This window comes from Takifugu flavidus, chromosome 17 (assembly GCF_003711565.1).
Source record: "Takifugu flavidus isolate HTHZ2018 chromosome 17, ASM371156v2, whole genome shotgun sequence".
Lineage (NCBI taxonomy): Eukaryota > Metazoa > Chordata > Actinopteri > Tetraodontiformes > Tetraodontidae > Takifugu > Takifugu flavidus.
The window spans coordinates 6,606,230-6,633,201 of NC_079536.1; the positions used below are offsets into that span (position 1 = coordinate 6,606,230).

Below are 26,972 nucleotides of genomic sequence, written 5' to 3' on the forward strand. Positions count from 1 at the left end.
TCAAGGGTCCGAATTTCCGTATTTTTATTTTATTTGTTTTGCTACATTTCTACAGCAGTGTGGAACAAATGAACTTACACATGAACATTTGGAGCTGTTTTTACTGATTATCTCTTATTAAGTGTTTTCTTACAGCATAAACTAAGCAAAATATCAAATTTTAAATCAAGCACAGCTAATGCCAGCAAAGCATTTTTACATATTATTATATAAATGCGACTTATTTATTATTTGATATTAGTCAGCCACAAAAGGCAAACAACATGTCAGCAATCATTCAGATAAAAAGACATTACAGGCAGTAAAAGCATTCACATCACGATAAAAACACAAACATTCTACGTCACGAGTGATTAAATTCAGGCCAAAAAGAAAATTCCACAATAAATTAAGAGCAAAAGCATTTGCATTACCTTCATGGACAGTAATAAGCAGGTTCGACATGTTCTTATAATGAATTGAGACCATTTTATTGTAGTAATTATTCACTTGTCTTCTGGTCTTTTCTTCTTTTTCTGCTCTATGGCCTTCATCAGCGGCACCCAGCGGGACACCGTGCGCCCCGCTCTGCTCGTCTTGCGCAGGCTCAGCCACGTGCTGCCCCTGAGGTTCACGGGGCCGTCGTACTCGTCGGCCTCTGAGGAGATCTCCATCTTCTGCATGATGAGCTTCAGCAGGCAGTGCTGCTTCTCCAGCATGCCTGACATCTCCTTCAGCCTGCAAGTCAAGTCATTTATGCATTACGACCACTAGGGGGTGCTCATGCACCAGAAACAATGCTGCGTGATTGACGCTGTTCAGCTGTGTAGTTTTTCCTTATGAGGCCCAGCATCTCAATTAATGTGAATCTTCTCACCTGTACTTCTGTTTTTGGAGCTCATTCTGCAATTTAGAGCACTGCTGGGATTTGGCCTGCACACGGCTCCAGACTTCATCTGTCTCATCAATACCAGTGATTAACTGGCTGATGTGATGCTGCAAAAGAGGCGTGAAGATAAGACAAAGGAACACACACATAGAAGTTAAGGTTTAGCTAACATTTTCACATATATACACGGAAGGGGAAGAAGGTCAAGCAAAGGAAAGCGAAAGTGTTTCTAAGTAAACTTGAGTTTTTAAGTGAAGAAAGCACCTTGGAGCATTTGCGGTTGGGGTAGACGACAACGGAGTTTTTGTCCACCTGTTTGACGAACCAGTAAGGCAGTCTTTCCTCCAGAGCAGTGTGGAGTTCAATCTAAAATCAGAGGTCAAAGTTGGCATCTTCCAATTCTCTGATTATTTGTAGCAACACTAACTATTACTCCGCAAACCTGCATGGCTATTCTCTTCAGAGAGGCGTTTCTTTGGACTTCAGCGATGTCCCCAACTGCTAAACCAATCTATGGAGGAACCCAAAGTCACGGAGGAGGCAGGATGTTCTGCAAATACGCTTGATTGAGGGAGACACTCACCATCAGGTTTACCAGCAGAATGGGCATGACAATAATAAAGTTCACAAAAACAAAGTAAGTCAGGAGGCCGAAAGGAAGCTCATCCTTCAGGTAAGGGTCCAGGAAATTGTTCTGGTAGTTCAGTTCTCCGACCATCATCACGAACGTTTGCATCACTGAGAGCGGCAGGCTTTGAAACTCTTTCTGAAAGAGAACAGCAACTTTTACACATGCAAAACGCACAACACAAAGTTACGTGGGCCTCCAAGGCTTCCCTACCTGGTTGAGCATGAGAGCATGGAAGGCCAAACTGAACGCTAATATCAGGAAAAAGAACAGCAAGACAACACGGAACAGCGTCTTCATGATTTCCGATAACATCACGACATAGATGCCGACACTCTCAAACCTGCAGGAAGACAATATAACCCTTAGTGGCTCCCAAACACTGGAATAAAAACCCTAGAACATCCAGGGAGGACAGCACCTCTGCAGATACATGAGAAGTCCAACCCAGGACTGCAGAACCGCCATCGCTCCTGCCTGCCATTGGAAAGAGCTATTGACATTGAGCATGACGGGAATGATGAAGGTCAGAGAGAAGATAGCTACACTCCAGTCCATCTGATTGGAATAGTCCTTGAAGTATTTCAGACGCTATAAAACATAAAGACAGAAGCATGAAAACAAACCATCCACACAGAATCATGTCATATGATATCGCATAACCTGGCCTAGGACCCACCTGTTGTGAAATCTGCACCAGCTCCTTTATTATGGCGTATATATTCATAACTAGAACCATCATCATGCAGAAGGACAGGAGCAGACTTTGCTAAAAAATACAGAATAATACATTTTAATGAAACAAAGGGAAGAGCACGCCAATATTAGCAGCCAATTATGGCGACTGTGGAGTGAACTTTGATGGAGCTTTTTCAGTACCTCTTGGAAGGACACCTTCACCATGGTGATATTATGATCGCCTGTGCCGTTGGTGCTCATGCTGGGCCTCAGCGACACTATCAGGTAGGTGAGGGGGATCAGGCCCAACAGGTACAGAAGAATATTCAGGAAATGAGCCTTGCTCCCGTAAGCCAGCCTGCGGAGCCCGGGATAGAGGGAGATGGGAAGATTTGATGATGGAAAGCCAGAATGGAAGAGACTGGTCATCATTTTTGTCTGATCCAAATCAGAAATGTCACTCCCGCTGGGGTTAAAGCGCCACTCCATACCATTTCATTGCAAGGTACTTTTTGCAGACAGGGTGATTGAGGAGTTCGAGGCGGTTGTAGTACACCATGGCCTGCACACAGAAGCCACAGTCTGTAACGGGAGAAGCACTTGCCAGCTGGATTACTTGTAATAACGGTAATGTTGATTACGTTGACTGCAGCTAGGGGGCGATAGCCATTCTTTTCCCACAGCTTTTTTTCCAGGGGCGTTTGAAGCCATCGGAAACTGTACTCGATCTGCAGGGTGCAAAGAGGCGTTGCTGTTAGCGCGGACATTCTGAGCAGTGCAGTTTCTTTTGATGTGTGTGAAAGTTGCAGAATTACATGGTAGTCAGCGCTGTTGTGGTCATCATCCGACTCCCTGACACAGCTGTCCAACAGGTGCTGGCGGAGAAAGCAGATGACACAGTGATCATGTGATCTGAAGGAAAATATAAAGCTCAAACTGACAACCAATGACAAATGCGCGAGTTTGTCGGCCGACCTTGTAAGTGTCTGGAAGCAACTCAATCATGTCTACGATGGGGCACCTCTGGGGGGTGTCGGGTTCGAACAACGTCAAAGCTTCAGAACATCTGGGAGACAAAAGGAATTACAGGATGACAAAGACGTGAGAGTGGGGATGCGCAGATTAGCCCGGCCCCGGCTGGAAAATGTTGCACAAGCGCACGCACTGGTCGCTGTCGATCACGGCGTTGACCACGTCCTTCCTTCCGTTCTGCAGGGCCTCGTGGAGGAACGACGTGTAGCTCTTGTTCAGGACGAGCGTGGCTCCCCGGGACAGCAGGAGCTTGACGGCGGCCACGTGGCCCTCTCGCGCCGCAAGGTGGAGCGCGGTGTTCTGGAATATCAGTATGGAAAATATGCATCGATTAGGCTTAGTCGCACTTCAATACGTACTCATGTATACAAAAGAAATCTGATAAATGGACTGAAAAAACTGCACAATTATTTGAATACTCCCAGTTTTCTGTTAGTTTAGGAGTTCAGACCTGTTCCTATTTCATGCCACCAGATTTAGGCCCTGTTTACACGACAACCTTTCAATCCATCCATGTTTATATCGATACATTGGTAGGATGCAACACGTTTTTTGTAAAAAGTGCCATTTTGAAGGACTAACTTTCAGTGTAAACGTATAGTGGAAACCCCGGAAAACATTCTCGTGTAAACCGAGTGCAGCATAAACAAATTCCCAGTCATACCCCGTCCTCGTCCACTTTGTCCAGTAATTTGGGATTGGTGGACAGGAGAATGTCCATAGTTAGTGTGTATCCTGCATTTGCAGCGTGGTGCAGGCACGTCCAGCCCTTGTAGTCACTGCCGTAAAGATATATTTAAGCGTATATTTGATGCTCTGCACACTGTAAATACTTCACATATTCGTGGTTTCCGGCGTTTACCTGTGAAAGAGGGCTCCCCTACGCAGCAGCAGCTCCACCACCTTGGTGTGGCCTTCTTTGGATGCCAAGTGAAGCGGCGTGAGGCCTCGCTCGTCACCTTCGTTCAGCAGACGGGAGTCCGTCATGGTCTCCAACAAGCGGTGACATGTATTGATGCGGCCGTACCTTGAGAAGAGAGGAATGAGGGACTACAGCTGCATCTCTGTGCCCGTAAATCAGTGCACAGTTTATCAACGTAATGGCCCGGTGGGTTGATTTGCGGTGAAAAATAGTTAAAAGCTTTTGACTGAAACTTGTACGAGAGTGCAGCAGCGTGTTTTAGCACCGAATGATCGGTGGAGGAGAGAGGCGGCGTGCTTTCTGTCGCATGATATCATAGTTTGGCCTTCGTTTGTCCTCTGGCTGTGATGAAATATAAGAGACATGATAGAAAAATCAATAAAATGGATGTAGAATGTCCACTCGTTTCACACTATTAGCAACATTTCTTTGCATGGACCTCTCTAATTGAATTCTATTCTTGTACCAGTTCCTTCGGGTCAGCATATTAAAGGTGTGTCACGGCAATTCATCATCAAAAGACTCCAGAGTGCAGAACCAGCTCGCTGGATTAAAGCTGCGGTGAGGTAACACTTTCATACATCTCCTCGCTGTTCATTTTGCATTTAGACCGCCGTTAAACGAACACAAGATTGAAGCTTTTCTTCCTCTCGCGGTGTCAATCATCAAAAGATGAGATTTGTAACAAACTCACTAAGAGACGAGGTGTCAAAATGTGACCTTAAAGAGACTTTTTTTGTTTTGTTATGTACCAGTTAAAATGAACATGCTAATCTGGATTTATTAATGTGATTAGTGCTTTAAAGTTGTTCCATCCATCCATCCATCCATCCATCCATCCATCCATCCATCCATCCATCCATCCATCCATCCATCCATCCATCCATCCATCCATCCATCCATCCATCCATCCAGCCAGCCAGCCAGCCAGCCAGCCAGCCATCCATCCAGCCATCCATCCACAGTGTTACGTTGTTTCTGATAGTTCCTAATGTGCGATCAAATGTTTGAGGAACTCCCTTTTTAGTGTGATCTATATTTGATCGTTGGTCTTTCTGGCAGAAAGATTTTAATTAAAGGAATGCCTTAATTTGAAGGACTAATTTACTGTGAGTGGAAACCACCACAACAGTAACAGCCAGTAATTTAAGGACATACAAGTAGCGTCAGCAAATTTGAGATGGAGTTAATCAAAACAAACGCTACTGTGGGGAACTCACTGAGCAGCAAAGTGCAGGGCTGATTTCTTGTCCTTGGACTTGTAAGTGAGGCCGTCCTTCCCGGAGAGGCCCAGCATGTTCTTGACCGAGTCGTGGATGCCCAGTCTGCAGGCGTAATGGAGCGGGGTGCAGCCCTCGTTATCTTCGCAGCTTAGCAAGGCCTTAACGTTGTTATGCTACAGTTGGAGACATCGTAAAGGCACCGGGATTCAATCTACTATAATCACAGTAACAGCGTGGTGTTCCTCTGCTGCATTATGTAACTTCTTCAGTTATACACACCCACACGTATTATATAAATAATAATGTAGTCATATCACTTAGCTGTCTGACTCATTTTAGAGGCTTTGTTGATTTAGGTTGGTTGTATAAAGTTTTTAAAGATCTATTCGAGAATAAATCTTCATGAGCTAGTCTCACCGACTGATTACTAATTCTATTCCAGCCTTATTAACACATTTTTCTAAATTTCACACAGTGAATTTGAACAGGGAAACATAGTCGAGCGTACCTGCAGCACTTCCTCTGGGATGTTTTTCAGGCCTTTGGGCTGCAGGATTGCCAAGTGCAGGAAGCTGCAGCCGCACGTGTCTTTCACATTCACACTTGCCCCTTAACCACAGAAGAGCGTGCATGAGTGCAGGCCCGCTTCAGAACAATAGAGTGTGTTTGGGAGGTCACCTTTTGACAGGAGCAGGCTCACAGTTTTCCACGCTCCGCAACTCGTAGCCAGCAACAGCGGAGAGTTCCCCTTATAGTCCGTGCAGTTGATGTCTGCGCCCTGATGAGATTATATCATCGTTAACATGCACGGATGTAGGCGTGTAAAAGAAACTCAGCATTCCTTTGACCGGCAGTGCCTGTCAGCCTCATTAGCATGCATGGCTAACTAACTGGTAGTTACACAAATACTCATACACCAATCCACAAGAAAGGCTAAAACGAAATCTACATTATTCTGCTACTCCTGTGATTTAGCTTTATTCACATGCATTTATGTATCAGAATTATTTTTTTTAATCAGCTCAACCACAGCATTAAGTGGAATAAAACAAACGGTGTGCACATCTTTATTGCGCCATTGTGTTTGTGTACGGAATTAGTTTAGATAAGCTGGGAACCGAGCATTGTCCTAGCAACGCTGTTGTGTTAATAGCTTGCATGCATACAAGAGATGTTGGACACATCACTGTTCTACAATACATGCCTGAGATGCCTTGTGGCACCATTTTAGTAATATTTTTAAACGTCTCAGACCTTTTTGCCAGCATGCCTTGCTTAATATTCTGACAGCTAGGCCAATGTTGCCATATGACAAGGTGTAACAGAGATGTTGACATTTGCTCAAGAGCCTCCACTGACTTCCTCCTTTTATCCACATTGTATCTGAGGAATTACACACAAGTGTGTGGGTGTGTGTGTGTGTGTGTGTGTGTGTGTGTGTGTGTGTGTGTGTTTGTTAGACTGCCCAAAATGTCAAGCAATAAAGAAATATGCTGATCTTTTACAAAAGGCAACTCAAAAATCATCTAAACTGTAAGAGGATCCACTGGGAACCCTGAATCCTGCTATGAAATGAGCTGGCTGTAACGACTGATCTGGTATCTTGCTGATGGGGTGGAAAAACGTTCAGTCCGTGTTGTTTGTTTAAAATGAAGCCTCTCCAACCTTTCCCCCCATTGAATTCATACAAGTGGCGCTTGTATTAATTGCACTTGGAGAAAGTGTGTGTTTGCACCTGCACCATATTTACCAGAGAAATGAGGTACTCGGCCAGCTCAGTGTGGTCAAATATCGTGGCCCTGGAAAAGCAAATACAAACATTGTAAAAGCAGCTACACGGCAGCTAATCGGTGACTCGGGGTTTAGCCAGCATTGTCTGAGCCTGAATGAGGACAATCTAATTCTAATTCTGCTGCATCATTGCATGACATAACGAACAAACAGATTTTCCTCTGTGGTTACGTCTTTTATCTCCTGAATAGAAGTCAGATGCACCCTGATGCACTTACAAAACATGTAATGGATGAAATATTTCCTCAAACAAGTCTGAAAAATACCGTGATGATGTAATTGAACATGGACAACTTATAACAACAATATCATTATTCCACCAGTAACATTCTAGCATTTCTTATGACAGCTCCTCTTGTTTGGCCTATTTATATCATCATTTATACAAGCAAACAACTGTGATAATTGCCATGGTTACAGTATATCTTTGTTATATCCAGGCAGCGGTTTACATTATCTCTGAAGAGTTTAATTATACGGGACCATTAAATTGCCAAATAATACCATAGGTTTGCTTTATTATGAATCCTGGAGATCTCCTCATTTCCTCTAAGATTAAGTTGACTTACACTGGGACGGTTATAAAAGTTATTAAACACTGCTGCTCTACGGGTACAAAAAAGATTATAGATTATTGTGCAATATAAAATGAGCAACCTTTGTGATGTAATAGGTGCAAGTATTGTAAAAACAAGGATTAAATGGCTGCTTCAGCAACAAGTTGATAAGCCGACCTGTGTAGGGGAGTCTGATGTGCTCCATCTGTAAGGTTGATGACGTCTTCTACTGGGCCGTAGGAGGACAGCATCATCTTCACCACCTCAAACGCTCCCTGAGTGCACGCCAAGTGAAGCGGCGTGGACTTGTCATTCTGCAGAGCAACAGACGCGGACAGGTTACGACATATTGAAGGTTCTCAAACCCTTCCAGCGTGATCATGTCTGTTAGGAGACGTGGTAAAACACCAGCTGTGTCCAAAATCACATGCTTGTTCACTGTCCCCTATTCTATATAGGACGTACGGTAAATTGGACTTTTTAATGAAACTAAACTGAAAACCCAACTGGCGTTATTCCCCAATTCCCAATTCCCCATTATATTCCCAATCAACATTTAGCTTCTTGCATGATTGCAAAGGATGATGGGATATATTTCGTGTTTAGCAAGCATCGTTCATACACTACTTTTCACAATGCATTATGGGACATATTGAGAGCACTAACTAGGTTACAGGGATCCTTGCGTACCTTTCGGACAGCCCTGAAAAATTAAGTACTCCCTCGTTAGTGCACTATGTAGGGAACAGGAAGTGATTTCAGACACAGTGACGTAGCGTGCATAGACCCTCACGCATGCACTCACACAGGCACATACTGGAAACTTTATTAGTGAAACATTGAGGTGAAATAAGTCTCTGCTGGGTCTCTCAGAGTGGGTGCACAAGTGGAGGTGATGTGCTTTTACTTGGTCAATGGGTGCTATTAATGCCTCAGCAAGGCATCTGCAGCTCTGGGCACCAGCCCAGGCTAGACATAACAATTAGTGCCGGACGGGGAGGCCAAGACCGACATGCTCTCCGTCCGCTCCACAGGTGTATTCAAATCAAGTTTGGTTTTGGAAAAAAAAATGCAATGCAAATCTGGGCACACTTCAGCAGTCGTTTACAGGTTGTGATGAACATGCAATGATGTCCGTCCATTCCAGCCAGGACAGAATCAAGAAGAGGGTGGAGCATATCACGTCGGATCCCACTCACCCCAGGCACAAACTGTTCCCCCCCCTCCCCTCTGGCAGGCACTACAGAGCCCTGCACACAAACACACCCAACAATTCTTGTGAACTGCTCACCCACAAGGACCCATTCGTCCACCAGATTCGCCTGATTCTCGTTGTTGCTACAGCATATTTATCTTTATTGCCTTGTTTATGTGAGAATAATGTACACATGTGTTATGTTTGAACACATGAACTTGCCCAAATGCACCAGATCTTGATGAGGCAGATAAACCCCTGTACTCTACCTGCTGCTGGTCAATTTTGGCTCCATTTGTGATGCAGAAATAGATGGCGTCAATGTTGCCGCCACGCACAGCCAGGTGGAGCGGACTGCTTCGGGACTTGTCCAAGTAGTTGATGTGCATGTATCTCTGGTGGCCAAGTTCCTCCCCTGCCAATACAAAAAATGTTCTGATTTAACTGTGAATGTATTCTGCTTCCCCCCCCCCCCAGTGTGGAGTTTTGTACTTGCTCTCCTTAATTGTTTTGTCTCACTTTTCTGACGTCACAAAAGTTAACATGAGCAAACCCAGAAAGGTATATTTAATTTCTCCTCTCCACATTTATCTTCTGTAGTTTTCTGTAGTCAACCCACAGGTATCGCTGACTCCATAGTTGCACCTTAGTTTACCCAGCCGGCCATCAGCAGGGGGGTTCTTACATGAGCCAGGTCCTGCTTAAGGTTTCTCCCTGTTAAAAGGGATTTTGTTCCGCCAAGTTTTCTGTGAAGCCACTAGAGACAAATCTTGACTGTGTATAAATAAAGCTGAAATGCTGAATCATTCCTCGTTATCGAGGCGTTTATTCCTACTGCTAGCTAGCTAAAAACACAAAAGGCACCAGATAACAGGTCACTATTACGAGGCTGCAATATTTATACAGTATATTTAACTGCAAATAGGTGTGGAAGAAGCTGATAGCAGATCAGTGCTGAACTTCCACCTCCACATACAATAGAGCATGAATAGTGTAATTACTCACAGCTATCAAGTTGCTGAGAGCTTTTCAAAAATTTCTTTATATAGGTTTGTTTGCCGAAAGAGTGCAACGACTGTATCCATTCGTGTCAGTTCACCCCAACAGTGTCTACGCTCCTTAATTCCCTCACTCAGCCATCGCGGGTATTTTATAAATATTTCCTTCACAGACTAAACCTTTCTTCGGCAACGCAAGACTTAGCAAACATACCTCCCACTTTATATAAACACATTCATCGGTTTCTGGTCTGCAAATGCTCATTTCAGTAAAACGTCTCAAAGGGCGCCAACTCTATACCTATGACGTCATCTATCAGTATCAATGTGCCGTACGGCCTCCTGGATAGGGAAATGTTTTTGTTATTGCCGCTCTTCCTAGTTTTGGGAGGGTTTTCTTTTGTCATACCAATGTCCAGGATCACTTCCAGTGCTTTCTTCGCCCCCGCGAAGGCGGCGGCGTGAATTGGGAAATGGCCAAGCTTGTTCTGCTTGCAGAGCTTTGCTCCATGCTTCAGCTTTGGCAGAAAGGAAATGATCGGAGAGAAAGACAAACAGACAATCCTTTGTCAGAAACAGAGTTGAAATGAGGTGATAATCTGCTCCGTGCATCTGGACTGTTATCTTCCGCAGGTAAACAGTGGGCCTGGATGAACGTGTGACGCCGATTTCTACCCTACCAGCATGGTGAGTGCGTCGCAGTTGTTTATGGAGCAGGCCAGGATGGTGGGGGTGTTGCCAAGGTCTCCCTGGAGATTGCTGTCTGTGTTGCTGTAGGACAACAGTAGCTGCAGAAGGGTGCAGAGATAGAGACCTCACGGTGACTCTCCTGTTTCTGCATTCATCCCCTTGATCTTTACCTTCCATCACGACGCAGCTGTGTCAGTTTATGGACGACAGCCAAATGCCGTGAGGAAGATGGGACAAGGTCTTTTCAAGTGGACACAGAAGTCAGCTTCTGTCAAGCAGCTAACTTTCAATTTCAGCAGCTGGTGGAAACAACAGGAGCTGCACAATTGTGTTACAGTGATGTCATCTAAATCAGGGGTCAACAGTCCAGTCCTACAAGGCCCATAATCCCGCTGGGTTTTCTGTCCTACCAGTTGGACACCTGCTTTCCCAAAGAAAACCAGGATCCCAGGTGAAAGCAGCTGTCCCACCTGGTAGGACAGAAAATCTAGCTAGATTGTAGGACTGAACTGATGACCCTTGATCTAAATCTAACATTCTGCTGTTTACTTTAAGCAAACTGGGTGATAATATTCGCTACGTCTGCCTAATTACTGAACATCCTGGCTGCAAATATTTGCTCTTTTTCTATCTACTAAATGAAACATCCTGATACTTTATTTCCAGGTTGTCTCACCTCCACCAGATTGTTGTGCTTGAGACTGACAGCCAGGTGCAGGGGGGCCAGGAGGGCCACGTTGAGGATGTTGGGGTCGGCTCCAAGGTCCAGCAGAGCCCTGCAGCTCTCCGCCTTGTTCTTCTCCACAGCGCAGTGGAGGGGAACATTACCCTGATCGTCACAGCTGTTTATCTCTGAGGTAGAGAAAGAAGTGGGTCCAAACACCTCCCAAATGTAGGTGATAAGCAATACCGCAAATGCTGCTCGGTTTAGATGACGCGAGATGTAAATGTGCTGGAGTTCAGCTGAAGATCTATGCCTACCCTCCGGATCTACGAGAGCGGTGATGAATTGGATCAGGGTGATGTAGCCCCCCGCGGCAGCGTGATGAAGCGGGGTCGCTCCAGTCTCATCCCTCTCCGTGAGGGCCTCTGGGTTCTTCTTCACCAGGTTCTCCAGGAGAGCTAGGTCACCCTTGTTGGCCAACTAAATAGCAAATGAGCGAAAGAGCCGATGTAGTTTGGTGTTAGAATTTCTTGAGGTTAAGGCAACACAAACCCTCCACCTACTGTGGAGGGTTGAAGAAAGAGATAGAAGTGTGGTTAATAGTTGTTGGATTTTTCTTTGCAGCTTTTTTGTCTGAGAAATGAGGTGATTTTTCATGCGGTGCTCGATATTAACCTCACCTGGAAGACATTAAGGCTCGCCAGGGCGGGATCCTCATCCTCTATCACGTATGTGTAACAACTGGTCTGTCGGGCCACTTCTCTGCCGAAGTTCATCACTCAGCTGGCTGCAGTGCACACATGAAGCGCGGCGCCACGTGTCTGTACGCGACCACACACAAACATCAATGGGGAGGCCCCACTGTTGTAAATGAGGGATTACATTTTTCGGAAAAACACAGAGTGTGGGGGAGTCCAACCTGGCGCCTTGTCGCGACGAGGAGATTGAATACGCAGCTCAGCTAAAATGAAAACTTACTGACGAGATGTAAGCTTACATCCCTGTTCTCCCTTGATTTATTGCTTCAATAAACGCTTCCCCACAAGTTTATGATGTTCATTTTCTAAATTGGGTTCCATAAAGTGGAAGATAAAGCTGTTTTTATATAAGGTCGGCTGCCGGGTGGTTGTTAAGATGCTTTCTCGGCATATTCGCAGGTTCTCCTTCTTAACTCCAGAAGAGTTGCTCACACCTCGGGACTGTAAATTGAGTTATTTTCATGGGATTTATTGGATGTATGAATATATGACCATGAAATAACAAGATTTTCTTTCAAAAAAAAATCTGGTAAAATTAGTAGAACTCATCCTTTAACTGGAATTGGGCTCAGAAGCAATAAATATTCTAAATGTTATATTATAAAGACAAATAACTCTTAATTACACATCCTGCTGCTTTTCTTAATGCTTTTTTTTGTCTCTTAGCGAAGCTTGAGCTACAAAATGCAATTATACAATCTTTGCATCTTCTAATCGCATCCACAGTTATTAACCTTATGATGCCTCTCAGCCCAGAGGCTCGTTTTCAGCTCTCGCAACATTGCGTCAGAAGGGGACGAACGCAGGCGCTCGAGGTCAAATCAAGGGCCGGCAGCATCCTTGGTGCGTTTTAAGGACTCTCCTCAATAAGCACGTCAACTAAGAGGATTGTCTGGTGTGTTTCCATCTTATTCTGATCTCTCCCACAACAACTGGTGTAACATTTCCCCCAATCTCCATTTCTTCCAGCAGACACTTAAGACAAGCCAGCTGTGTTAAATGCTCATTACTTTCCCTCCCAACACTCTTTTTTTATCATTAACAAACAAACTTTAGAAGACACATTATTTCTACGCTCGCCGCCATACTACTTTATCTGAATTTGAAGTCCCGTAGGCGGGAGCATATAAACTAAATCCTGTCTCTAGAGCGGTGGGAACAGGGTGTTATGTGACTGAGAGGACGGCTAATGCTTTAAGCCACCGGCTCCTCTCCTCCTGCCATCAGGGGTATGGGTACAGATAACTTTGTCTTTGCTCTGAGGGCATTTAGAGTCACAGTTAGGACGTCTATCTATTAAAAAATACTTTATCTTTCTCACAGAGGGGTCAACTTGAGATTTATTCTGTGTTCTCAGCAGGATTTTGGATTAAAAGTGTAATCTGTAGGGGTGGTTTTCATTGTCTCAATGAGGTAAATCAATGTTTTTGAAGCCACTACTTGTATTGCTTATATACGTATATTCTGGCTTCCTTAAGCACAAATGAAACTGACCCTGTAACTGTTGGGTTTGATATCCACAGTCACACCTAAAGGCCAAACTACAAATGATATTTTTGGGTGAACAAATTGCTGAGTGGAAATGTCACCGTCCCCCATGTTTTTTGTCCCAGCAGAGCCTGTTGCAGAAGCAACTCTGGTCTCCATGGTTCCCACTCGTGTTGGATTTTATCCGATGGATAAATAAGCAAAACGTAACCTCATAAGTCTTGAGCCCGTACTTAAATAGCAAGGATACTTAGTAAAGTTTGTTTTTTTTCACCAACCTCTGCAGATAATCACAAATAATACAGTCGTGTTTTCTTGTCATTTGGTGAGTTCAATATTCGCCCACTTGAGCTCACTTTCAGCTCATTTCCTAGCAGCGGTATTAGAATTTTATTTTTTTCTGGTTTTAATTGTGTCTGCTGCTGCTCTGTTTGCAGATGGGATATACAGGAAGAGCACTAATGGGCAGTCACAATCCTATTTAACACACAAATACCACAGGCCACACAGAGAGCCATTTACACACAAGATGTTTGACTGGAAATGACAATAAATGAATCATAAATGAACTTCTTTTTTTTTTTAAAACCTGATCAGCCACAAAGATCATTTGGGTATTCGCATATACAGTTATTTCTATTTATTCTATATTTGGTATCATCACATTTTAAAACATAACCTAGTTTGGTTTGAACAAAATTGAAGAGATAAAGCATTTAATTTCAATGAAGGAGAGACATACCAAGATAACTGGTTAAAAAAGCAACAAATGTAGAACTTTACTGGTTCTGAGCATTTTAATATTCCGGATTCTATAAATCAAAGCAGCAAAAGTTCACTCTAAAGTGTTTCCTCTGTATTAGTAAAAATCAACAGGCAGGTGGTGAAAGTAAAAGCAACATTAAAATCCTGATGTACTTACTGTATTTGCCCGATGCTGAGATGAACAATCAGGATGCTCTTCCCGTCACTGCTCTTTTAAATAGCTTGCAGAGACGAGCTATTAGCAGGCAAGACGCTGCCCCTTGTGACCAAACAACTCTCGTGATGTATTTTTTTCACAGGGAAGAAGGCGAGTCCGCGCTGTAACCTGATAGGAAATGACCACACGTGTACATTAAGCTGCACACATGATACCATTGTTGCAGTAATGGCTAAAACCCTCTTTCACTTTTTTCCTTTTACAAATTGGAAACTTTCTTTCCTCTAAGGGAGGTACCAGAACAGCTTTCTGCCGTTACTTCAACTGTGAGCGGCTGACCTTATTCCTGTGTAGCAGCCTAATAGAAAGGAGGGACTACCTGACATTTAAAGTGGGGAAAAGAGCTTAAATTGACCACCCAGCTGCACATTGTATACCATTTATCAAGCTCTGCAGACAAAAACCATGTCTTAACTCAGATGAGGCCCATACTTTTTTCCGTTTGAACAAGTAGCTCTTCACTAACAGTGTTCAATGAGCATCCAGGATTAAGGAATATTCCTCAGGGACTCGTTATAAAATGGGATTATCAGGTAGGGTGCATCATTAATTAAGGATTATGGTACCAAAGTCAGGATCAAGGAGAGGAGCATCATTCTCAGATGCTGTCTTGAAAGAAACATCTATTCTAACTTGTTTTTTGAAGAACTGCAAGAGAGAACATCAATGAACACCTTATAAAGACATTTTATCAGCGAAAAGGAGCCAAAAATGTATGATGCTCAGCTTTTAATTCCTACTAACATCTGGTCTATGTCCACATTATAGCAGCTGCACTCTAATTAATGAGCAGAAGTCGGCCAACAAGCGGACAATTTTGTAACTTTACTAAAATACAAATGGCTTCTATTTTGTTGCCACACGATAAAACACAAAACTTTCCATCATAATAAATGTCAGTGGGCATGCATTATTCACACGCACCGTCCAAGCATGCGACTAATAACTCGGGCCCAATATTTGCCCGGTTATTGTTCCTCCTCTATCTACTGTAAGGTGCAATATTTACAGAGCGGCTGCCCAGTCGGCGCGGGCTCAGTCTTTCAAAGATCGGATTGTCTTTCGGATGATCTTGATAGATCGCCGTGGCGGTGGATGATAAACAGGTAGACGCTTACCTGTCGAACAATGTCGCCGTGTTTGGTTTGGAAATTTGTGGTGCTGCAGAAATGAGGCCGAGGAGGGTCGAGAGCCATTTGTGTTTTGACTAAATTTGCTTTGCCTTCATTATATTCCATCGTGATGGTGGTTGCATTATTATAATAGCAAAATTGTGTAAATTTGCTTATTCACAGAGGCGTGCGGATGTTTTTACCGTGCACCTGTCAAACCGTGATCATGACCATATAAATTGGAAGCGGCTGAATGATGTATTAGCATGTGCTGGAAAAAGCCAGGCTGCTTCCATTTATTTGATAGTTTTTCTATATTTTCTCCATTCTGCATGTTTGGACAACCCTCTGATGGTTTAAGTATAAAATAAGTAGGTAAATGTTCTGCACAGAGAAGTGGCTGAGAACAGCATGATGCAGAGTGCTTCAGCCCCACAGCTGTCCATCAGATGTCCCAAACAGCCTAAGTGATGTGTGTTTGGCTGGGGAAGGGGGGGGGGGGTTAACATGTGGCACCGCATTGGTGCTCCATCACTTATAAATGAGGTTACCTCTTAAGGCCGGTGGTGTCCTCGGGGACTGGGCTGCTGGACGGCTTTCACTCTTTGGTCCTGAAAATGTATTCATCGTGTTTGACTTTTTAATGTCCCCTCACTTTATTCCAAATCAAGCTCATTTCCAATTCAGCGAGTCACCGTCGCTCAGCAAATCCTCCGGAGTGAAGGGGCTGATTTTGCTGCCCGACGGGAAGATTTGCTGTCAGATTCCCAGAAACAAAGATGCAAATTTCATTATAAATGGGCTCACATTAGGAAACTCTTTAGTCATAGCAGGGATTAGATTACCAAGCATATAATTAAGAACTCAAAGACTTGATTTTCAGACTCTACTCAGAGAAAAGAGACACATTTAAAGGGTTTCTCATTTCAAAGTAATTTGCGCTTCCTCATTTATCTCCTCAAGTTTTCCCCAAATCAAAGGGTTTTTTTCTTCTCATCAATGGGCCCAAAAAATAAGACCTGAAAATTAGAAGAGAGAAGTTCATTTTTATGTTCTGATTTTGTGTTTGCTGACTAATTATTCTCAAAATCAAAAATAATTAAGGGAAACCTCCATTTGAGGTCTTCTGAATTTTGACAATGGCAGTTATTCAGCTTCTCCTGGGGGGCTCCAGAGCCTGAATGACTGCCCCTGGGAACCACCAAGGCCCTTTTCCAGCTCTTTCCCTGGTGAGTGTTGATTCGCACCGATCCTTGATAATGTTTTTTATTACAATCTGCTCAAATCCCACATCCTTTGGCCTCACACCAAAAAACTCTTTAAAATCCATGAACCCAAAGTGACAGCGCGGCTCCGGGGGTCAAAAGGTCACAGGAGATGAACGTAGGACTCCTCAGCATTTGCTTTGATTTGGCTCTAGTGCAAAATGATATTTTATAGCAAGTTTTCTGCCTTGACCCCTAACCCGAAGCTTTCGGCTTCAGAGCACCTTAAGATCCACTCGTACATGGTAATTGTGTAACATCTCTTCTCTCTCTATCCTCTCAAGCCCCAGCTGCTCAGCCGCCATTGCCTCATAACCACCATGAGCAACGTGACTGCCGGAACCCCTGGATGTCTAAATCCTTGATCCCGATGCCCGTGATTATCTGCCTGGATTTGCACAGGTCAAATTGGAAAAACAATCATGTTACACAGTATCCTTTCTCCTCAGTCCCGGTTACACCATCTGCTCAGCTTCCTGGGCCATGCCATTGTACACATCAGCATCCATGCTGCCATTTATTTTACCCCCTTAAAGTTTGCTTCCCAGTGATGCCTAGTCAATAATCTGCAAAGATTTGTTCTTAATTGATGACACCTCGGGTCACAGGCGGTATATCAGCAGGAACTCTGAAGCATGACCTATAGATAAACAAGGATGTGCTGCGCATTGCATCTTCTTCCTGAAAACAATCAATGGCCTTTTGTACATCTCTCTCATCTACAGAATATCTGGAGGAGCGTCTCCCTCGGGTCCACCTTTAATCCTCTTTTAACAGTATTCCTCCATCTGTCAATGTCGTCCTCAGTGCCGATCATTATCTCTATATTTACACCTCTGATTTGCAGCGGCTCACAAAATAAGGCCCAATTTTGAGATAATGACTCGGTGAGAACTATTAAATTCGCTGACTGACAGGAATATGCCGCCATGGTTTGGCTCCCGCCACTTATGCCATTAAATTCTGTTCAAATATTGGTATTAATGTGACTTACATAAATGTATTACAGCGATATCAAAGATTCAGTGTTTATACATGTTTAATGGTACATTACATTCAGTAATTATTCATTACTGATGGACACGAGCTTTTAATCTTTCTGTTTAAACTTTAAAGTTTTATTGGTTTTTAACAGCAAATGAGAGTTGTCTGGTCTTTGTCTTTATTTTCACTATTTCATGTGGGGGTTTTTTTTTTTAGTGTTTAATTTTAAGATTTGGTTTAGATATTTCAGGAGCATTGCGGAGGGTTTTGTCCAAAAAAGCAGAATAAGTTTTATTTATGTAAAATTAATATTGTTGATGTTATTAGCTAATAAATAACAGAAAATGTGATAAATGTGCCACATGTGCGTTCTTAGTCACCATGGACGGGAAGATGTTCACGTGATCCGAGCCCCTCCAGAATGACCCCTTTTCTGGTAATTTTCTAAGTATGGAGGACATCTGAGGCTAATGGACTGTCTCCACTTTATTAAAACAATCCTTTTGAGGGTTAGCAGTGGCGTTCAGCCTGCCGGAGCTGCAGACTGTTCTGTTCCCTGCATCATACCAAGCTGATTTGATCAACGACAGCCTAAACTCGGTCTCTGATGAGGGAACAGCAGAGAGACCAGCACCCGCACAGCCTGACTGTGAAAACAAGCTGCAACATTTAGCTAATGAGCAGGACACCACCTTGTGGAGACAACACAGATCTTTGACTGCAGTGAAAGGGAGCCCGTCGGAGCTTTTCCATGGAGATCCTTTCCAAACAACACACCTCAACACTCTTAAACATCTGTTTTTAATAACCCAACAGCGCCACCATTGAAATCACACAACGGCCAATCAAAACGAAGCGGGAAGGGAAAATCCAATACCGGTTAATGATTTTCCGAATTAATGGCAAATCTTTAGGTGCCGGGACTGAGACAGGGGGAAAATGAGCAGGGCGTAGAAGAGAGATAGAGAGATAGTGAAGAAATGCTTTGGTAGATTTATGAACGCTTGTTAGGAGCATCGTGCTGAAAACAACTCGTAAATGTTTTTGATGGTCCGCGAAATAAATAACAGTCAGCAGAGCTGGTCAGTACACTGTAAATAACTCTAAACCCCTTCATCATCCTCTATCCCCATGATTAATCTGATGACATCGACAGTATATATAGGAGCTCATATCCACCATAAGATACATACAACTGAGCCTTATATTTTACCCTTAGTGTCACCTCAGAGTTATTAAGATTTTGTTGCAGCGGTTGAAACTTTATTGGCAGTCACCACTATGCAGCCATTTCAGTATATTTGCCGACAGCCTGGTTCACCCTTGAACCCCCTCCTCTGCCTCAGCAAGTGGCTTCAAGCTCACTGTAAAGGTGTCCTTTCTAGAATCCGACTCATTATAACACAGCAGGGTTCTGAGGAAGTGTCCGTTGGTGATGCCCCCATGGGTGGCCCTGCAAGTACAGCATGTGCAGGTGCACGCACCCGTGCATCTCACGGGTGCGTGGGTGTCATCAAGCAGCTGCGACTGACCAGCATGTGGGACTGGATTCGCATGTGTCTGTGGTCATGTGCGTGTGGTCGTGTGTGTTGGCAGGGGTTTCCCTGGAGACGTCACTCAACAGGGGCTGACCCTGCAGGAGGAAAAGCAATGATTTATTCATTTGCTGCACATATTTCGCTATCTTCTAACACGTCTCCAGCTGTTTTTACCTCTGCCTGTACAGGTCATCGATTTCACAAACCACTGTGAAATCGGCAGCAGCCTCCACGTTTAGAATGAAAGTGGTTGGATTTGTCAGAATTTCTTTTATCGTGGCGTTTAACCTCGTTGTCTCTGATCAGACTGCGTCATGCTGCCGATGCCACGCAAATGGTTTCCTTCTCAGAATAAATCATGTCAGGTACAACTGAAAAAGGTAATTAGACCAGGTTTTATGCTGTTGTCATGTGTTTGATGTGTGTAAATAAAAACCATTGATGTGATAGAGAATACTGAACAGTCTGCTGCAGGGAGGCGGATTAGAGGCACATCTATCAACCTACAGATTAGCATTCTGTTTCTGTGCTACAATCCTGGATTTAAATCAGAATTTCTGTAGAGGGAAGTGTCAGTAAACCCTAAGTCAGCTTCCTGAGTGTGAAGTGAAGTAGATTGAATTAATACAGTAGACCGGGCATCTTAAGTTGACTCTAATTTTGGTGAATTAGATACTGTATAGTGGCATTGATTCAACAACAGGATCGTTTTTTATTTTTAAAAAGAAAAATAGAGCAGGTTGCACGCGTCACCATCAGTTTTCAGCCAACCAACTGCCCTTCTTTAAATGTCTGTTCCTTGAATACTTAAAGGACTGTTTGGATAAAAACGAATTAGCTGTGTGCTGCGCTCAACTGATCGGACTCTTGTGCTGATGAATGCAGTGGTTTCAGCAGCTGGACCCTGGATGCACAGCGGAATTGGAAGTGGGAAAATCCATTCCGTCACCCACCCAACCCAGTGGAGTTATCAGGGGCGCAGCGACAGTGCTGTGCACGCATTTTAAACAAGCGCACTCATTCAACCCATCGGGAGGACACTGTTGAAATGTGAATCAAACGTTTCCCGGCTACAACTCAACGTTCCTGTGAAGCGTAATCGGGAGAACAATTACCAAGCTTCTCCTCTCAGGTGACTTTTAGCTACCTATTAAAATCCCGCTCGTGGTGTCGAATGTGGTATTCATTTCCACAGAGGTGGCGCTCCGCCCGTCTGCCTGTCTGGCTCCGTATTGTCCCACAGGGGGAACAATGAAACATTCATTGACTTCTACTCAATGTAATTAAACAGTATTAACTTGATTACCTCCGCCTCTAACGCAGTAATCAAACAGATAGAGTTCGGCGGCGTGCTAACCTTTCCCTCAGGTGTGAGTTACATGTCCAGAGAGGGATAAGGTTACCATCTCAGCCAAGTACCACGCCGTGTGGCTTCTGAGGTCCAAGGTCTTTATCATCTGGACACCGGTGCCCTCCAAACGGAAGAAACTCTATTCTTAGAACAATGACCCATCTCCCACGTGGAATTAAGCCCCTATATGATCCCTTCAGCCTTCACTGATTCACAGAGGGTCTCCTCCGCAGTGATGGCAATAATTAATTCCGCTGCGTCTCATCATAAGTCTACTTTTGGACAGGGAATTGACCTTGTATTCTGGTGAAAGAGCATGTTAAGCTGACCAACATGTGGCAGGCATGCAGGAGTAAACTGCAGGATCATCTTAGAACACTATTTTATTTCATCCAAAAATATATTTAAATAAAGTCAAAAGTTTAAGCTTCAATCAAAATAATTTGGTCCTCTTCCGCTAAGGATTAGGTAGCAAAATTGAATAAGGATGAAAAATAAAACTCCCCTTATGAAAAATGTGTCTTTTAGCGTAGCCGCACATCTAAGAGCATTGAGTGCATGTATACAGGCTCTGTTGTCAGGTCTATTTTTAAATGTTTGGACAGAATGGTAATCAAAGATGACTTCACCGAATCAGTATCTGGAGCTTCGACTGCTCCGCATGTCAGTGAACAACAAATGTCACCTCTGTCGTCGCTATAGCAACTTTACCATTCAACACCCTGCCGTTGTAAACACGCCTGGAGCTCAGACTTTTCATTTTGACAAGTAATTAAAGCACAACACACGTGCACGGCTAATTCATCTTCATTCCCAAACAAGTCGTCAGAGACTGAAGGTATCATAATGTATCACGTTAAACATAAGAGTTATTTTAAATTATAAATGTAGCCTGAATCTAAAACCTACGGCGACATCTTTGCATCCTATCCTATTGTATTGTGTTTAAAACCTAAATGGAAGATAAATTCTAGACTGTGAGGAAAAGTACAAGTAAAGGTTGACTGATGTTTAAATGTCCATAAGGGATGATTCTTAAGATGTTAATATTCTTTTTAAGGCTCAACTCAGCCTTGATTGCACTCTTATAGCCTTTTAATCTCCTTAAAGTGCTTTAGGGCATAAATAAACTATATGGCCATTATCAGAAACCTATTCTTTCTGGTGAACACATTACCTAAAATTACCCATTTACCTTCAGGTTGTTAAAATATATTAAAAACTCATTAAACAGGGATAAATATTGTATACTTTTTATTGATTGATTAAAAAAAAGCGGGGACAAATTCACAAAACTTTCACCAACCCGGAGGTGAAAAGAAATTTAGATTTACTCAGTATTTAAAGATAAATATACATGGTTTTATGTAGAAGAGAGTTTTATTATGAGAGTTCTATCGTGTTTGAGTGCTGCGCGTCATACACAGGTACCAAATTTATTGCACGTCTCTCATGATCACTCCAGCCAGTCCCACACGTCCCATCCGTCTGTATCGTGCTGCCAGAGCCGCCCAATCAGTGTGCGAAAGACTCAGGGTCAACTGTCAAGGACGGGAATCCATCGGCACTGGTGACCCGTTTAATAGACTGCTTTAAATTAGGTGGTAATGCCAGAGAACATGTACTATCAGGGGCCTTGACATGTCCAGCAGTTAACATTAGCTTTAAACACCAATATGAGCAACCTTGAAGGACATGGATGAAATGATAGCGCATAGCCACAGGACACAGGTATTGATTGGATTTCTCAAGCGGATGAGTGTGCATTCAGTGACTTATTGAACTGCTTCATGCAAATATACAAGGTTAACTCACTCACACACACACACGCACGCAGCAAAGATGGGGGATTGGATTTCCCTGCAATGCTATCCTCCATGCTTAAAGACGTCAGTATCCCCAACAAGCCTGCGACCCACATCAGCAGGTACACATCTTGAAAATGGAAACGAGAAGGCGACACCACCTGCTCGAGTTTGCCCCACTATTCAGCCGGTGCCTCTCCTCAGCAGCCTCTAACTGCCTCACAACCGGGCGAGCAAGGCACACAAAGCAGACGCCGATACATAATTCAAGTCAATTGGACGTAAACAAAAAGGCCCGCGCATCTGTAACCTTGTAATGGTTAACTTTGCTCCCTGGCAGAAAACATTTCTGCACACTCCAGAAAAGGCTGTCATTACTTGCAGCCCATTAACGGTTAAGCACCACATCAGTATTACAGGATGCAATAACACCATATTGCAATTTGCAGTTGGTGTCTTAACAAACTGCCCTAGAGTTGCCATTTTATGTTGCAAATATCCTTTCATTCTTAACATCATTATAATCTTTTAAACCTATGTCAACTCAAGCAGTTCTGACAGTTTTTAAGATGAGATCATCCATGTATGAAGGGAAAGTGGTCGCCATTACATCTGCCCATAGCTTTCTCCAGTAGCGCTCATTGGTTAAAAGATTTCCCCATCACCGTATCTGAGGCAGGAACGGGCAGGTTTTGGTTTCCTGTCCAAATAAATGATCTTTCACACACTCGCGCTCAAACACCTGAACATACCCGTAGAGCCAATTACACAACTGACAGCTGTTTCTGTGCACCTCTCTGACTTCTGGCAGAATAAACAGCGCTGCTGTGCAGCATTAGCATTGATGATTTATGTGAATGATCTGCGCAGATTAGCGCAGTAGGGAGCCATTTCGGAATTACGAACTTCTCCTGAAGCTAAACATCGGATTCACCCGGGAGACGATTCAGCATTAACAAAAACTTCACCACCAATCTGAAAAATCATCTACAGAGCATGCAAATCCTGTACTTCAGTGTAAACAAGTCAGAGCGATCTCTCCTTTATTTGTATTACTGAACCTCTTACTGCACATGTTCTACTGGTGAGGTATAAAACTGCTGCAATGTGGATGTTATACTGAAACCCTGCTGCATAATAGAGTTTAATAGGTGGTAAACTCAAAGGAGGTTGCAGTGCCTGCCTGCGCTACATCAGAGAGACCCATCAACTGTTCAGCTGATGTATGGGGGGAACGCAATCAAAATAGAGCGGTTCCTGACTGTGTAGCAGCGGCTCTGAAGGAGGACGGAGTAATAATCGATCATGGTTTATAGGGAACAGCCTCAGTATTGTGGACGGAGCAGCATTTGTGCGTGTGTTTGTTTTAAGGGTGGCTTTGAAGCCGTTTGATTGATTGCAGTAGCGAGTGAGAATAAATACAGGGAGATAGAAGAAGAGATGATGGTTGGCTTTGAAGCAGGATTTAGGAGCCACCATACAAAGTCCGGCCTAGCTGGAGAGCCCCAGGGAGCCATGACGAAGGCCAGCGGCACCACCAAATACCAAACCACTTGCCCTGGGTTGTGCATTTGTAACATGTTAGGCGCTGCTGGCCGCATCAGTGGTGAACAGGTGTTCTTCAGGGGTTGAATGAAGAGATGACACGGATTGATGACCGTGGTTTGTCACGGGCCATTATATCGAAGGCCGCTGCTGCCCACTGTGGGCGGATGGATGTGTGGGCCTTGACATGGCCAGTAGCTAAAAATAGCCAAAGGGAATAAACAGGCTCTTGCTATAGGTTGTTCCCTCCCCCTTATTGACCCATAGACTCACAAACAGCTGAACACACAGCAACATTTTGCCCCGTAATGTTGCCCGGATCCTCACATCAACCCGACCTGACGCGGTCTGCACTTTGAATGCCACTGAATAATAAATTATTTAACTGAATGGGACGACATATATTTGCCTTTTATTGGCAGCAGATGGCAGAATAATAGAGGGGAAGAGAACATACGCTTACACTTTTAATTCACACACGCACCAATTGTCTGCCTCCAGGTTCTTCCATGCATTTATGCCCAAATAGAGGCGTTCCATGCTTTTTGTTATCTAACTGAATGTGACTTTTGATGAGAGAAGTCATTCAGCTATTTGCAGACAGGTTCTATTGATTTGTGCTCCTCTCCCTCTAATGAAGGTGTTATGAACAGATAATGTGTGCCTTGTTTGGATGGCAGAGCCGTTGATGGAGAGTGTGATGTCCACAGTGTGGTTGGGACAATGGAGCGAGCACATTTTTGACAAATTGGAAGGAGAATACATTGCAGTCAATGGAGGCTCAGGGGTGATGTCGTCGGTGGAGTCAGTCAACTCTCTTTGGATGAGAGCGAGCTGGCAAAAAGATGGGAGCCTTGAGTTGAACTTCATAACTTCCCTTCTCTTTCCACCTTAAGAAATTGCAATATCGAACTCCGGCGTGTCGCTCAATCGCCTCATCACATTACATCATTGCTGTCAGGGTGCACGATGTACTCAGATAAATGCAGCCACACAAAATTGATGCAGTTAAATCAGTTACTCTCAGACATGCTATCACAAGCTATGGTGGGCTGCCATTAAGTTGCAATTTGTGAGGCCGCAAGACCCATCATCGCTCCGTAACCACCGTATGTGTGTGTGTGTTTGTGTGTGGCCGAGGGGTGGGGGGGTGTAGACTAAATCATCATTGAAAGGATCTTATTTTGCTGGTCTGTTCAGAGTTCAGAATTATCAAATTGCTGCTAACTGGAGCTCTTCCGCCCACATGGTGGGATGCAGGCTGGCTTCTACTCCCAGGAGTACCCGTCCAAGCGAGTGGTGTTAGTAGCTCAGCTTCTGCTGCATAAAGTGTGCCATTACTCCTCACAACCGATCACATTCGCCTGCATTAGAAACTGCGCTGCAAATCCCAGCCATCCAGATGATTTTGCATCAATGCGACTTTGCTCGTAGTCGGTCTGATTGGCAGGCTCTTTTAAAAATAATTAATGGAAGTGGACACACTCAATTGCCCTTAATCATTTCTCTGTACCCTATCTAATTAATTAGCATGTCATCAGTGCTTCTGTCACCAGGAGGATAATTCACATCTTTCACTCAAGGGGTCTGGGTGATGCATCCCTGCTCGATGCTGGCGAACCTCTACACCTTTTGTGCATATTTTCCAGACGCGTCCCGCGGCGATATTGCCACATTCAAATCAAATTTGCATGGCAAAGAGATGGAAGCAGTCAGAGAAGTCGCATTCAAATAATTACCCGTGTCCATATGACGATACGTGATTGCCATAAAGATGGTGTCAGGTTGTGTTACACAAAAATGAAATCAGGAAATGTGACATCTGGACAAAGCCTTTGACCTTCCAGCAACAGTGTCCACACAGTCAGGCCAAAGTATCTCTGTACCGCAGAGGCTTCGTTACTCGATGCTGCATTGATCACTTGTCACTGGAAGGAAGGAACATGGCAAAAAAAATCAATTACCTATATGTGGTGTATAATCAAATTTCTGAGGAAAAAATGTGCTTGGCTAAGGGGAAATATTCACCTGACACACTAATGCCGTATGGGAAAAAGTGCTGTGAACAATACATAAGCTGAGTGAAGGAGTCAGAGAGGAGTGAAGCTAATGAGGGACGGTAATGGATCCCTGTTTATTTGGTAGGAATATACTGATGGGGTGGGATTTGACCAGCTGCACTTCAGTGCATATAAATCTGGACTTAACTGGAAACTGGTCAGAAGTATGACGGTAGAATCCTCTCATGTGTGATGGTGTGTATTTGCCTTCACATCGTTTTAAAAGTGAATCTTGGTGGTGCACGATTTTTTTTGTGTTCCCACAATCACAATAACTAAAATGTAATTAAGAATTTCATGGCTAATCCTCACCAACTCTGAAAAATACAAACAAATTGATCGTTGTGATTAAGTCTAAGACCTGCCTCTACTTTTAGGACTTGGCGTAAAAGCTGCAAGTCTGTGAAATACCCACCAAACTCCGTGCGCTCATCCTTTTTCCGCCTGAACCAACGGATCGGGGTTTTTTTTGTGTGTGTGTGTGTGTGCTTGTCCTTTAACAGAACAATGTTCTGTCAATTTGCCCAGGTGCATTAAAGGTTTCACCTCTGGGATGTAGTGTAATCCATGCGCGCCGCTCCGCTACTCCTTATGTAGTGTAGAGTGGGACACTCCGCAGTTCGCTCCTTCCCTTTTACGCGCCACACCGTCTGCAATACGGCGATTCAGCGGCTCCGTTTCCTCCGCACGTTGCGAGCTGTTTGGATGAATGCAGGACTCTTTCACCTCGTGTTCTGATGGCGAGCCAACGCCGGGTCTCTCATGCCATGGCTTTTTAGAGGGAGACACGCCCTTTCCCCTTTACAATATTCTTCTCGACTCGTTTTCAACAAAATGC

The 26,972-nt window shown here is 43.9% G+C and overlaps 1 protein-coding gene and 1 long non-coding RNA gene across 5 annotated transcripts; one reads left to right on the forward strand and one right to left on the reverse strand.

Annotated features, from left to right (window-relative positions):
* On the reverse strand, positions 1-26,804 carry trpa1b (transient receptor potential cation channel, subfamily A, member 1b). 3 transcript variants are annotated; one of them, XM_057012931.1, is made up of 28 exons: positions 14,415-14,532; positions 11,927-12,067; positions 11,564-11,726; positions 11,259-11,434; positions 10,573-10,680; positions 10,302-10,410; positions 9,164-9,309; positions 7,877-8,013; positions 7,102-7,150; positions 6,030-6,129; positions 5,860-5,960; positions 5,349-5,524; positions 4,069-4,233; positions 3,871-3,985; positions 3,340-3,506; positions 3,150-3,240; positions 2,990-3,049; positions 2,816-2,902; positions 2,666-2,736; positions 2,376-2,532; positions 2,176-2,265; positions 1,918-2,087; positions 1,710-1,839; positions 1,452-1,634; positions 1,311-1,379; positions 1,133-1,234; positions 857-975; positions 1-717 (listed from the first exon to the last, which is right to left on the reverse strand). In XM_057012931.1, the coding sequence occupies exons 2-28, from the start codon at positions 12,020-12,022 to the stop codon at positions 486-488; spliced, it is 3,369 nt and encodes a 1,122-aa protein (XP_056868911.1). In that variant the 5' UTR covers positions 12,023-12,067; positions 14,415-14,532; the 3' UTR covers positions 1-485. The 3 variants fall into 3 exon arrangements, with proteins under 3 accessions (XP_056868911.1, XP_056868909.1, XP_056868908.1); XM_057012929.1 differs by lacking the exon at positions 14,415-14,532 and adding an exon at positions 26,681-26,804 and having other exon boundaries at positions 11,259-11,726; XM_057012928.1 differs by having other exon boundaries at positions 11,259-11,726.
* Positions 10,143-18,189, forward strand: LOC130513823 (uncharacterized). 2 transcript variants are annotated; one of them, XR_008946839.1, is made up of 4 exons: positions 10,143-10,579; positions 10,670-11,033; positions 11,249-11,474; positions 17,136-18,189. It is a non-coding gene; the product is annotated as an uncharacterized LOC130513823 (long non-coding RNA). The 2 variants fall into 2 exon arrangements; XR_008946838.1 differs by lacking the exon at positions 10,670-11,033 and having other exon boundaries at positions 10,221-10,579.
* Positions 26,805-26,972: the final 168 nt, after the last annotated feature.